This window comes from Seriola dumerili, unplaced genomic scaffold (assembly GCF_002260705.1).
Source record: "Seriola dumerili isolate Sdu_G_001 unplaced genomic scaffold, Sdu_1.0 BDQW01000036.1, whole genome shotgun sequence".
Lineage (NCBI taxonomy): Eukaryota > Metazoa > Chordata > Actinopteri > Carangiformes > Carangidae > Seriola > Seriola dumerili.
The window spans coordinates 1,852,495-1,867,215 of record NW_019174291.1 but is presented as its reverse complement, the minus strand read 5'-3'; the positions used below and the strand labels follow the sequence as shown (position 1 = coordinate 1,867,215).

Here is a 14,721-nt window from a genome sequence, read left to right as displayed (position 1 = left end):
CGTTCTGCATGAGCGCATGCTGCTGGGACAGGGATCAGCCGAAACCAAGCACTGTCTCCGTCATGGTTTCACTGTCCACAGTAAACATTTCAGAAGCAGAGCACCTGTTCTTCAGCAGTTAAATTTATATTCTAGTTTTTCTTTATATTAGACTTGTTTTCCCCACATTTCTCTTTTTTTCAAAGAACACAGCAGCTCATTTAGATGGGATTAGATCTGCTCACAGAGGGCTGTACTTGGCTGTACTTGTTTATGCCTTCTTGTTTCTTCTAATCTCTGTCTTCATTTTAAATGTCAGTGTAGCCGATCTCACAGCGCTGCTGCTGTATTTTTATTAATTCTGTCTGTCGATGTCGTGATCATAAAGTAATGATTTTATCTGCAGCTCAGCAGCTTCCACTGGTTTGTTCAATTCAGAAACATAAGTTCACCTGCTGCCTTAAAAATGTGAGTTAACTGGACTCAACAGCTCGTTCAATGTTGTGTTATTATGTTATTTTGAAAATGTAAAACTAACTGAGTTAAGTGAACTGAACTTGAGTTCAATAAACTTCAGATATTAAATGGAATAGACTGTTTAGTTACAAAGACAGTCATTACACACAGATTTTCCTTCCCTTTTTCTCAGTTTTTAGAGTCAATTCTTCATCTGACACGAAGAACCTACAGCTGCAACTGTTGAAACCATTTTACCAGAGCCAGCACAAAGACGACGTGTGAGGCTGCTGTGAGTGGACGGAGGTCTGGACTGAATTCAATATTAACCATCATCATGGTCAGCATTGATTTCATAGTGAAGAGCAACAACCAGGACTTAATATGATGTGTGTTAAAGACACACAGCGAGTTTCCATCATGTTTGTCTCATTCAAGTTCTAAAGTCTGAAAATTAAAACTAGATATTCTCATATTCTCTTCATATTTACATTAAGGTAACAAAGAAAAGAAATCGTTTGACTCATTTGACACTAAATTCCTATCTGATGTTTTACAGTGTGCAAATGACAAAAGGTCAACATAGTTGTTACTATCAGAACAACTACATAGTGTATACAGCTGCATTAAAACACAGTTTCAGTGATCACAGGGAGCAGGAGGAGAACTGCCGATGAATACAGGCAATTATATACATTCACAAGTCAATTTCACACTTCAGAGACACACGTCGCTCAGGTGAAAATAGACTCGGTGCACGTGAGACACTCTGGACTCGGTGGACACAGATAATGGCTAAGATAGATAATCTCAGGCGGCATAATTGGAGTCAGGTGCTGTGTACATGGGCCCTAAAGTTGCTTTCACATCTGACGTGTTTGGTGCCGTTCACACTAACTCCTGTGTTTGCCTGTTTAATGCGATTTGTTTGGGCTGGTGTTAAAAGTGCAATCAACCTCTGGTGCTGTCTGAACAGCTGGATAGAGACCACAGGACTTCATGATAGAATCCAATTAATCCAGTAAAAAAAAAAAAAAAAAAAAAACACGTGTAAAAATACCTGAGATTCCTCTCTTCAGCCAGCGTGGCTCCTCCAACACAATGAAGAAGTTTTCATGTTTCTCATATTCTTCATCATCAATTATCCTCACCAGGAGCGTCTGACTGTAAACACACACAGACACACACAGACACACACACACGGAAAGAAAAGAATTCTGTCATTTTTAGTATTTTTAAAACATACATACAGTGCAGTGGAGCATCCACACACACCTGTACATGCACACTCAGACAAACACACACTCAGACACACACACACACACACACACACACACACACACACACACACACACATGCAGAGTCCGCCCACATGGTGGTGTCCCTCCCGCTGTGTGTGATCAGGACCTGCTGCTGTGTGAATCAGAGCAGGAGGAAAAGAGACGACACAGGATCAATAATTCAGTCAAAGGTGGGAGCAGAGGACGAAAGTTAAAAAGAAATGAAAGAATGAAAAAGAAAGTGAAAGTGAGAGAAAGGTTTGAAAGGACAGATTTTGTTGGATCTTCTACCCTTTCAAGATTTGGATATGTGCTCATTTTCAATGTAAAGATGCTGTAGATAAAATGCCAGCTCATTGTATGTATCTCCATGATATCTAAAATCCTGTAGAAAGACTTCAGTCCCGCAGCATGATGGGAGTGCATTTCATTCCTATTTGCTCACAAACACTTTGAGAGCGCAGGTGAACAAGACATTTTCCTCTGTGCATCCACCATGAAGCCAAGGGGAGCTGCAGATTCAGCTGGTAATTCTCTGTAGGTCCATCACTACAAGCGACGCCTGTCCCATTGTTTTCACATTGGCATTTGGTACATCACTGATCACCATCGATGAGAAAACAAGAAATATGCTGATAATGTGCGGGATCTTCAAAAAGAGTCTGTGAGTACAGTACAGTTACAGTTTACAGAAAGTAAAATAGACAAGAACAGGCGGGACATCTCTGTGTGGACAACTTCACTGACACTGAGGAGGAAAAGAACCAAGTATGGAAAGAAAAAAAAAAAAAAAAGCCACACAGGCTTTTATGCCATCATGACATCTGCCATTTGTGAGGTATGAGGAACGATGGCTTGGTATTAGAGGAGAGGAAGTGAAGATGACAAGACCAGTTAGTGTCTCTGAGGACCAGACTGAAATGTCAGGAGAGAGCAGCTTAGTGAGAGCAGAGGAAAATCTACACTGACAACAGACAGAGAGGGAGAGATGGATGGAGAGAGAAAGGAAATGACAGGTGGAGGGAAAGGTATGGAGAGGAAGAAGGGACAAACAGAGGAGGAGAAGAAAGGATGAAAAAGTGGTTAAAAAAGGGAGGAAGAGAATAGAGTGTGTCGGGAAGGAGTGAAGTTGAGGACAGTAGAAAAAAAACAGGATGGAAGAAGTTGACTTCTGATGGAAAAAAACAAGGAGGGGATGTTTAAAGAACGATGGGGGTCTAGAAGGAGACAGTGCATAAGAGAAGGAGCAATGCAGGGAAGAGAGAGAGAAAGTGAGAAAAAGGGGGGCAGACTGATAGACGGTGAAAAAAGAGGGAGATGGAGAGATGCAATCAATGGCCAGCCATCCTGACTGGAGAACAATGTGGCGTGAAAATGACAGAAATGAAGGAAGGATTAGATGATGATTAGATGATTAGATGATTAGACGAGGTGAAGATGAGTTACAGCACTGAGGACACTGCTGAAAGCTGTAAGCTATCAGTCCAATTTACAATCTCCTCCAAATCATTTGATGTTTTACAGCCAACGTCCACTGGTTATAGTTGTTGTATAGATGATGGGCAGACAACAGCTATAAAAGCAAACTACACCGCCTCATTGTTGTACGTCTCCACCAACCAGTCCAGGGTTAATTAGCGAGTTGAACTGTGGCCAAAAATGTATTTTGTGTAGTCACACTGACCTTTGACCTTTGACCACCAATGTTTGTACCAAATTAGAAGAAATTCCCTCTAGGTGTTCCTGAGATATTGCAGGATATACACTGCAGACTGCTTCTGGATGTTCCATGAATGTTAAGGCCGTTTGTGAGATCATGAGATTAGATATTTGAGTTTTCTCTGAGGGGTAATGGGTATTTGTTTTGAACTATTTGCTACTTACATTGCCAAGTGTTCTGTTTGTGTTGCCTGCTTTAATTTTGTTCTGATGACTTCTACACAACTCAGTGTGCAAACAGAGGAACCTGAACTCACATTGTTGTCTCTATGTTGTTTTGTTAGAGCCAGGTATGACTATACAGTGGGTGTTCACAAAGCCTGCTGAGGTGGTGGAGGACAAAAGGTACATGGTAAAACAGTAAAGTCTAACATCCTGGTCAAGAGAAATCCAGTTTCTCACCAAACGAGATGGCACTGTGAAGCAGAAAGTGACCACAAACAAAACTTCTGGTTCCAGAGATGGACTGAAATATGGAGACAGATGTGGGCAGCAAGTTCTAAGCGGCGCTCTTTTACTATGATTCTATCTGACATGTTGGGGCCCAGAAGGAGCAAAAACTGCTCTCCTGATGGAGCTCACTGAGCTGAGGAAAGTCTGCAGACAGAGGTAAAAGCTGAGTTGGCTGCAGAGGCATGAAGTAGAGTGGAACTGCAGTCACAGCGATTTTACCACTCAAAGTTAGACCTGGAGGCTCGTCAGTGCATCACTAGCAATCGAGGAACTTCAGCGTAGTCATACAGAAGTTGAGGAAGGCCACGGGGGTTGGAAAAGACGGACAGAGGAAGCCCATGGCCGTAGATGAGGTGAAAGAGATGTCAAAATTGTCAGTCCAGCAGCAGAAATGTTCCAGGTGAGGCTTCAGGTGAGGACGACATTACCGTATACTCAGACACTGACTGGCCCATCATTAAACACTGGGAGAAGAAATTGGAATAAATCCTCCTTAAGAGCAGAGCCAAGGTGGTGCGGAGGCCATGTACTGCCAGACTATATAAAGTTTTCCGCTATCATAGAAACACACTGAGGTCCATCCACTCATCTATCACCCACCACCAGCCCTGTCTCACCTAATCCAGGTCTCTGTCAATCAATGAACCTGCCAGTTTACATCAGTTTAGAGCTGCTGCAATCAATATCACACAAACAGCAGTTCATTGGAGTTTGTCAAAGGTGCACAAACATAAAACCAGGCCTCTGCAACAGACAAACACACCCATGTCAAAGGCATTAAAAGATGCCCGCACCAATTCATTTGACAGCTAATCATCTGGTGTATTTCAGTAAACTCCGGAAGATTTTTATACTTATCATAATTGTCTTTAGTACACTTGAACTAATAAAAAAAAAACAACTAAGAAATAAGCATTTTGCAGCCTAACATTACAAAAACATCTCATTGAGCCGTCACCTCCCTGTGTGAAAGCAATCACTGAGTTTACGAAATAAAAGGTGTCCTTCATCTGTGAAATGCTGAGACTGTATTTCAGTCACATATGCAACTATTGTATTAAGCTCACTCAGAGCAAGAACAAGAGTCTGCAGCCACGCTAGCAGCTCTGTGAGGCTGTGCTTCAGTTATTACTATTCATCCTGAGGGGAACATGAATGTGCTGAACCAGGAATATCTTTACCTGATTTTATGATTATCAATTAAATTGTTGTTGAAATATTTCAGTCTCGACTAAAATGGCAGACGGACCAAAAAGGATGTTGCTATACAGCTTATCAGCTAACATTGCTAAAGAAACTTAATATATTCTGTCATTCAAAACTGATCACATAACAAGTATTCCAGGTTTATCTTTGCAAATGTATCGATATAAATTCAGGACAGACTCCAGAAGCTTAAGGCAAAGATTAAGGCAAAGACATTATGACAGAGGTGTCAGTCTGCTCTGCAGATGGATAAGAACATTTAACATAAACATCACATTTACAGTCTGCAGTCACCGAGCAATTAGTGACACTCTAAAACACATTACCATAAAAATAAAGTAGCACACAAACACACCAACATAACAACATTTGCTCTTCACACAGACTTAGAGGATTCAACACGAATGTTCTGCGCCTCAGGTCAGCCATGATGAACAATGGACAGGACTGTTGTCTGGCAAACATGAAGGTCAAGGAAGAGAGTGTGAGATGGACGACAGAACTAAAAGAGGTGAAGAGGAGAGAAACAGTGAGAGAAGAGATGAGAAATACATAAGAGGACAGGTGAGGATGGATGAGGATGGGCGAGGAGTAAAGGGTGATGAGAAAAAAACAAGAGCAACAACAAGGAAAAGGAAAAAGACAGGAACAAAACTCTGCTCCTCCCTTCTCTCTTAGCACTCTCACTATATATTTTATTTTACAGACACATTCCCTGGATCATAAGCTCTGTAGGAATGAACAGGTAAATGCCTATTCACAAATCAATGCAAATGTATTTTTGAAATTATACACCCGCCCGTGAGGGATTACTCAAAATATAAATCAGCAGCTCTCACACACTGAAATCCCTTCTGGCAGGTTTAAACATTTAATTCACTCCCAGTCTGAAAATTATTTTCAGACTAGAATTAAACTGCTAATTAGAATTACTGCCTCACGGCTGTATGCCTCCGCCACCCAGTCCAGCTGCAGTTAATTAGTGTGTGAATTCTTGAGTTATGGCCAAAAACATTTTTTTGTGTGGTCTCCATTAACCTTGATCTTTGACCTCTAATCAGTTCATCTTTGAGTCCAAATGAACAAATGAATTTTAGGGATTCCTTTCAGGCATTCCTGTGACATCACATTCAGGAGAATGGCACAGACAGACAACCAGAAACATAAAGTGTCCGGCCCTGACTGTCGCCTGCGCAGACGCATAAAAAAAAGACAGAGTGGAGCTTTAATGCTTTTCTATTCATTAACAAGGACTGTCATGATACTACTCCAACTTCCAACACAGCTGCTCTGAGATCAGCAGCAGAAAAGTTGGTCAAAAATGAAGCAAATGTATGAAAATGCAGTTTAGGTTCCATCCAGAGAGTAAAAAAAAAAGAAGGATAATGTGTAGTTTGACTCACGTGGTCTGGTCGTTGGTGAACTCCAGCTCTCCCCGGGCGTCCTCATAGTCTTCTCCGGCCTTGGCGGTGCCTGACTCAGTGTGGTACGGCAGGATGACGGTGCCGCGGGCGCCCGAGTTGCGAGCCACCGTCACCTCCATGGTGCCCACGCTCTCGCTCACCCGCACCATGCGCTCGCTGAATGTGAAGATGCCAGCGTGGTCGTCATCCAGGATGGTCACCGTGGCAACCAGGGGCTCAACCAAGCGAGCTTTGGGGAGGGCACCCACTTCATCGCTCTCAAACATCCCCTCTGCGTCACCAACACGCAGATTCAGCAGGCGCACGAAGAAGTGCTCATCCTCTTCAAAGATGTCGTCATCGATTATACCGACCTGGAGACACAGACACAGAAGGTCGATATCTTCAGGCATGATTGATGAGAAGCTGAAAGCTGTACTCTCTGGCCTTGATAAATTATAGTAAGACACCAGCTGTAACACTTATTTAATATTTCAGCTCCATGCATGAGCAATAACACACAATAAGATGCCCTGATACACAAAAGCAAGTAAAATCTTTTACTTTCTATATCAGGGCTCTTCAGATTGAATTATTGAGAGAGTTATCTTAACTTTTAGCTACCAAGCAGTAAATGCTCAAGTGAAATTAAAATGGATACCTGCAAATTCAATGTGTGCTTTACGACACCTGTTGGCCAATCAGAAACACACATTTCCAGTGACCATGAGTGCCAGTTGAAATGTTAATTTGATCCCTCACATCTGTTACATTTCCTACATCAGCATCAGATGTATTATTGATTTTTTGGTGAGCAAAATCTTCTCATGTTCTACATCTTTGTCTCTAAATATTCCCAGCAAGTCTGAGATACATGAGGCATGAGAGCACATTTGAAAAAACAAATGAGAGAGAGAGAGAGAGAGAGAGAGAGAGAAGTGAGCAGGGAATAAAAAGATGAAATGAAGATATGACTGGGTCAAAGTTGGATTCAATGCCAGTCATCTGAGATTATCAATTACTGAAATCTCAGCATGCATGTATGATAGACTCGAAATGTATTATGCAGAATAATTGTTACTAAGAAACCTTGCTCTGGAGGTGGAATTTCATTTTAGAGAAAATGAAAACTGAATGTTTTCTTTACTACTAGAAAAAAGATCCCAGACAGTGTGCTTGTGTGCTTATTATGTAAAGAGAGTTTTATTTCAAGATCTGAATTTAAAGTGAATTAAAATCAACCCTGGTCTACGGTCTGTGGTCTGGATGCTGGAGCGTGGTGTTTGTGCGTCTGGACGGCTGTGCTGAATACTGAGAGCGGGCAGGGCTGAGAGCCAGTCATCTCCCTCAGCAGACAGATAAACAGAGGCTCCAGTTACAATAGCCATCTTTATGAGATTGTTGTCATCCGATCACGCCATCGCGCACTAACTGACAGATGGCTGCTCCCAAATCAGATTATAGTAGGTTGGTATTGAAATCCAAAGAGCCAGACCACATCCTGCCATGTGTTCAGACGTCACCATATTCTGGATGGAGTCCACCCCTGACGCAGCGATGAAGAAGGCGACTGGGAAAATGATTCCTCTTTGCAACATGATATTATCCCTGATAAATATTTCAACAATCAAGTCACTAAGGTGAGGATGAAAGTTGTTCCTCAAACCTGCAGGAACTCATTTTTGGCCACTTGGGGGCAGTGGAAAAAAGCTTTGAAGATAATACTGACATATCATCACCTTTAAGTAGACATAGTGAATTTGGACACAATTGGAGTCCCGTTTGTGTCCACCTGATAAATACAAATCCAATGGTCCCTCTCTTATCGCTCTGTTTTTGGTCTCTACCAACTCCTGAGTGAAACATCTGGCTCTTTAGCTGCTAAACGCTCCACTTCAGAAGGAAGAGGACTGGAGGACCAACACAGAGGCTGTATATAGGACGGAGATGAGCAGACTCTATATTTTCTGAGGAACCTGAGATCCTTTAAACATTTGCTGCAGGATGTTGGAAAACTCCTACCAGTCTGTTGTGGCCGGTGTGCTGTTCTCTGTAGTCTGCTGGGGGAGCAGCATCGAGCCAGTGACTACGCCAGACTGAATAAACTGAAATACGTAAATCTCTGTAGGAGCATCATTACCAGAAACACCTTTCTCACTGTAATTTGATCTTTTGTAGTTTCTGTAGTAATAAAAATAGTGATTATAGCCATCAGAATCTTGTTTCTGCAGACCTCCAGCGGTTTAGCTTGCAGTGATGTACAGGTATACTCCTGGACTCTGTGTCATCACTGTTGGATGTGTTTACAGGTGCAACAAAGCAAACCGATACCTATGAATAGTTGTGGGCATGGTTACAGCAAAAATAAACCCGAAACCTTGTCAGTACAGAGAGAGAGAGTTTGCGTTAGCACAATCGCTAACAGTGTATCAGCTACTGCCAGTTACAAGCTAACGAACAACATATACAAATAAAAGATGCTAACTGCGCTAACCGTTCTGATCCGTCTGCTAGTCTCTGATTCTGGGCTCAACAGACTCCTCACCTGTCTGGGTCTGACTGAGGCTCAAACATGTGGCTGAGGCTAGCGCAACCAGCGGTGGTGGGCGGGGCACAAGGCCTGATCCAGAACTTCTCAATGAGGAAGTAAGAGTTGATTTGCTTCCAGCCTCAGTTTTCTTCTTTTTTTTTTCACTTTTTATGAGGGAAACCATGTTAAACAAAATCATAGGAGAGGATTTTTAGATACTTTAAAATATGTCTGAAGAGGAACTTTAAGTTACTCTTTCACCTGATTCCATATTCAAGGCTGAAATGATTAGTCAATTATCAATTCGATGATCAACAGCAAATTAATTAAACAAAAACTAACTGATAAATTAGGATATGTATTAAACAAAATCAGCAAACTCAAACTTCTGAAAAGAGTATTTGCTGCTTTTTCTACATTTTAAGTTTTAGCTTCTCTGAATATAAATGCTCACAAAACAAGCTGTTTGAAAACATCACCTTGGAGTAAATGTGATCAGAATCTTTTCACTATTTTCTGGAATTCTTTTCCTTATTTGATTAATTGAATGTATATCAATTAACATAAAGAGTCAGTATGCTGTATGTTTTATAGCCAAACATGAAAAAAGGATGATGCATCAGGTGCCTCATGTCTGTCTCTATTTTTTTTTTTTGGCAGTTTCGACTTTTACTGTTAATTTCAAATACACCTGCAAATGGAAGCTTTGATAATGAATTTACTGTTCATAGTAAATAAAGGTATGAAGTGATTATGAGTGATACCATTCCCTGATGAAAAACAACCAGCATATCAGGCTTTGTTTGATCCATTAAAGTGAATTACCAGACAGACAACAGTAACCCTCCTTCATCATCCTGTTAGTGAGTTTTTATAATTGGCTGTCTCAGCTCTGTTACTGATGGGGTCAAGCTGCCTGTTTACGATGCAGCTCAGACCTTCACTCAGTCAGCAGACGTGCAGTGAAAGCTCATTTCATTTCCATTTTATGCACGAGCATCCACTCTTGGCAACCCTGAGGAGGAAAAGTTCTGTTGTTCACGCTGAGGCATTACATGATTCAGGGATTAAACTTGTTGGTCCAGTATTAGTTATTTGACATTTCCATATGAATGCAGATAAAGAAAAATGCAAATCAATGAAAAGGGTCTGCGCACTGGGAAAACTGAAAAACCTAATAACTACTTGTGGATGTACTGCACTGTAGTCACGCCTGATAATGATGCTCCTCTGCATCTTCATTCTGATAGATTGGTAATGATTGGTAATGGGGGAGTGTTTCTTTGGCCTCCTTGCCACGACAGGGTGGTGCTCTAATTAGCACTGTCACCTCACAGCAAAGAAGGTTCTGGGTTCGGACCTTCCAGCCAGCTGGGCCCTCTCTGTGTGGAGTTTGCATGCTCTCCCTGCGCATGTGTGGCTTCTGTCAGGGTACTTCATCTTCCTCCCACAGTCCAAAGACACGCAGGTTAGGGTTAGGTGGTGACTCTAAACTGCCCGTAGGTGTGAATGTGAGTGTGAAGAGTTGTTTATCTCTGTCCCTGTCACAGACTGGCGACCTGTCTGGGGTGCACCCCGCCCTCTCCCAATGTTAGCTGGGATTGGCTCCAGCCCCGCTGCGACCCTATATATATGGATAACGAATGAATGAATATCATGTACACATGTGCAATCTGTATGTTTACTGACACATGCAGTCTGTTACTATTTGTATTAACATTTTTAGATTTGAATAACTGGTAGCCTTGTTATCATCTTGTCTCTAGACTACACTTCCATTTCATCACTGTGTTGCAAATGAGATTCATTCTGTAATGACTGTCTCCTTATTTTGATATCACAAGTATGACTCTTCATTAGGACAGGCCTGACCATGAGTTCTTTTATTGGTTCTGTCAGCCCCATCTCTTTTTGTTTAATCAGTAGAGAATAGAAGCTGTGAAGGCTGCGGTGATGGTTACACAGTGGAACTGATACGGCAGAGAAAGTGGAGTTCTGGCAGACGAGTGAGACGTTCAGGTTTAATTGGTTTCTCTGCTGCTCATTTCTGGCACAGTGATCGATGAAATCTACTGGTGTGCTGTTGAAATGGATGACACTGACCTTTGTAATTTACTCATTAAGCGTCTCTCCATCCATTCACTTATTTTAGATGGCCAATTTATCCTTTATGTTTTTTAATGTCCCGTCATCCCCATGCTTCTTTTATGTGACTCTTCAGGCTATTGCACCACTCTCCTCTCATCCAGCCCTCACACTCCTTTTGATCTCTCATCACACTTTGAATGTGAGGAGAGATTACTGGTCTTAGCACGCCCTTTACCTCGTGCTGTCATCCTATATGCTTTTAATTCACACGGCACAGTGTGCTTTAAAGAAAAATTATTCCAGGTTTCCGTCTTTGGGAAAAATAATCTTTACGATGTTGTTTGATCTCAAGTTCAGATTGCAGAAAAAAAGTTGGGAACATTTGTAATCAAAGGAGACAGTGAACTTTAAAACAGCACTTGGACTGATCGTCTAACTTTATACCTTCTTTTCAGATTAGACTCAAAGTGCTGTTATTTTACTGAAACAGTGCTGAATTCTATTTAGTACTAGATGGTTATTGAACGTTTAAAAAGGCAGCAATATAAGTTGCCCTACCCATAATTTAATAATGTATTACTGTATTTTTCTGGGGTTTCTAAAGGGTTTCCTTCATTCATTATTCTTTGAAAATAATCTGACATGAATTATTTATTATTTGATGTATTTGTATCTGTGAAAAAATGGATGAAGGAGAATCACCTTCAGACTGATGAGTTACTCTTGACAGTTACATCAACAACATCTGATAGTGAGTGTTTTTTTCTTCATGTAAAACATCTCAACTTTCATCCATTCTACTTTTTTCTTTCTGTTATTTTTATGTTTACCATTATTTTGAAATAATTGCTGTTGTCTGTGCTCTACTCTTTCAGCAGCCGTTCCCAAGCAGCAGTTCAAGGCTGGTACTGGTATTTATTTATAAGTATTAAATTATCATTATTATAGGTATTGAATGAGCATGCAGTGAATTATTTGAAAATATGCTGTTGTGGTAAATATAAGGTCTAAAAGAATCATGCATTCTGTGTAAACTGTTTGTTATCACTGGTACAATAACTGCATGTGAGAACTGACGAACGTCTGTTTCACTGCTTTGTTAGCAGCAGAAGTAATGTGATTAGTGCAGTGTGATACTTTAAATTCCCCCCAACAGTAAGACTTTATTGACCCAAACAAAGGTGTCAGCTGGGATGCAGCTGCCTGCTGTGTCTGCATCAGGAAGTAGAGGGCACACCTTATGAAACGGGTTAAAATCCACTGCAGGCTGGAATATCAAATCAATGGGACATTTTTACAAGCAGGATGGAGCCTTTGTGGATTATGGATATATGTATTTGTATTTGCTGTTGTTAAACTGACATTAATTAAATTCAAATAAAAGTTTAGATAATTATATCTGTAACACAAATATAATCACCACTTCAAAACTTCTAATGTAGAAACAGTGATTAGCAGATACACTTGTAGCAACAGCAGTAATAGTGGTAGAATTATTGGGAGTATTTTTACTGGTAGTTTTTTTTACATATATCCGTTACACTGTTATCATAGCAGTGACACTGTTAGCTTCTGTAAAAATATCCATAACTTAAGGTAAAATGCACAAGTGAATCTGATCCAAAACTCAAATCAATATCAATAAATATGTAAAAATAAAAATGATTAAATGAAACAAAAACGATAAAGAAGAAATGATGTTAAGCACATGATGCAACAGCCAGGTTAAAGTTTAAAGTTTTTCTTCTGTATTTTTACACCTGCAGTAAGTTTTAGGTTAACCATTAAAGATGTTTAAAGCTTCACTTTCCTGCTTGTCAGATGAAAGTGAAACTTCTGGGACCTCTCTGGTTCATATAGTGAGGTAGTAGCTAACGGAGTGGCAGCAGAAACGAGCAGTGGCATCAGTATTTCTCTGTCCTCTCCTTGAATATTAACATCTGTCTCTCCACAGCCTGTCTCTGTCTCTTCTGCTGGGACTCTCATTATTTATCTCATCATCCCTCTCTCCCCTCTCTCTCCCCTCACTTTGATCTACTCAGATATCTTTTCACATTTTAAAGCCACACCGCAGGTTATTCAGAAGCCTGCAGCGTGTGGATGCAGGTCAAACTTGCTTCACCTGCACCCGAAAAAAAACTAAAGAAAACAACAAAGCTGGGAGCTTAACGTTTAAAGTCCAGCTAAAGCAGGTTTCTAGGTTTGAAATCAGCATTAGAGGCCAGGACATTTATATTCTGAGATAAAAATGCATCAGCTTCTATTTCCATTCTCTCAACAAAGACAACCTTGAACTCAGAGCTTTTGAATGAACTGACAGATTTTCTGTTTCATAATACATGACAGGCTACTTATATGCAGAGCTGGAGAAAGTCCACAGCTCCATTACTTGAGTCACAGTATAAATTCTACTGGTCAAATATTACTCCTAGTGAAACTTGTTCAGTTAGATTTCTTCTTGAGTTAAAGTTACTTGATTTTAAAATGTTCTCAAAAGTACATTTGTTTTATGACAACATATTGTTGTATCGTTCCCCATTTACAGAACCTACTGACTCCGAAACAATCTACTGACTGACTGTGGAACCTGTAGAATAAAAAGGAGTGCTGTAGGTTAGGATACAAAGACTGTGTTCTGACACAGCTCTGGCAGTGTGTGTGTGTGTGTGTGTGTGTGTGCAGTGGTGTGTGTGTGCGTTTGTGCAGATTTCACACGGACAGCTGAACTGCTGTAGCTGCAGCCTCCACAGACACAAAAACAACCTAACCTAGTTGCACACCTGTATCTTCATTGAATCTTTAACCTTTACAATACAATATTTCCTCATGCGACTAAAGCACACCATAAGTTTTTTTATGGACATGTTTCGTTGCCTCGCAGCACTTAGATTAGAGAACGACTGTTTTAGGTTAAATACTGAGAGTCAACACTGGCTTGAAGCAGCGTGCTGTTTAATTAGCTGAGCAGCTAATCAACTATCTTGCTTGATAACTGACATTTGCAGTGCACTGTGCCCCAGTGAATGTTTGCTTAGTGGCTCATTCACCAAGCTAAGATGCAGGTGTTCGGGTTTGTAGGTTGGAACAGAAGAAGGAGACTTCAGCAGTAAAAACTAATGCGGGCTGGTTCTTGTGTTGTGTAGCAGCTGCTGTCTGCCTCAGTGTGACCGTCTGCTCTGCCTGTGATACGACGCTGATGTTACTCTTTTATGCAAAGTTTGATTGGCAGAATAAAAATGTGTTCTCCCTCCATGAGCATGAAGCCCGATCTCTAGTGTCTGAGTTCTGCACTTTGTACACTCCGTTCACACTGACCACCTACAGCGAAGACATAGCACTTCCTGCGTTGCAAACCATACTGCCACTTCAAATAGTCCGAGCAGCATGTATTTGGGAAAACAAATAAATATTATATGAATGTAATTCTAGGAGACGGAGCAGCTGTGGGCTGTTTTAAGTTTTCCAACAAACAATAACGGTGTTGTTTTTCTGGTGAACGTGTTTCCACTTTTATGACCACGGAGGCAGTTCAAGTAATTGATTCCCAGTCAGGACGTCAGAGCACCTTAACCATGACTGAAAGCAGTCTAATGTTTAAGTGTAACCC

General features: G+C 40.9%; 1 protein-coding gene across 1 annotated transcript in view; it reads right to left on the bottom strand.

The window, feature by feature from the left end:
- The window catches only part of LOC111216868 (sodium/calcium exchanger 2-like), a 165,952-nt gene that overhangs the window by 14,324 nt on the left and 136,907 nt on the right, over positions 1–14,721 (bottom strand). Inside the window, exons 11-12 of the mRNA XM_022738504.1 lie at positions 6,497–6,870; positions 1,496–1,599 (exon numbers count right to left, since the gene is read on the bottom strand). Of these exons, the coding sequence (XP_022594225.1) occupies positions 1,496–1,599; positions 6,497–6,870 (478 nt within the window). The remainder of the gene's footprint in view (positions 1–1,495; positions 1,600–6,496; positions 6,871–14,721) is intronic.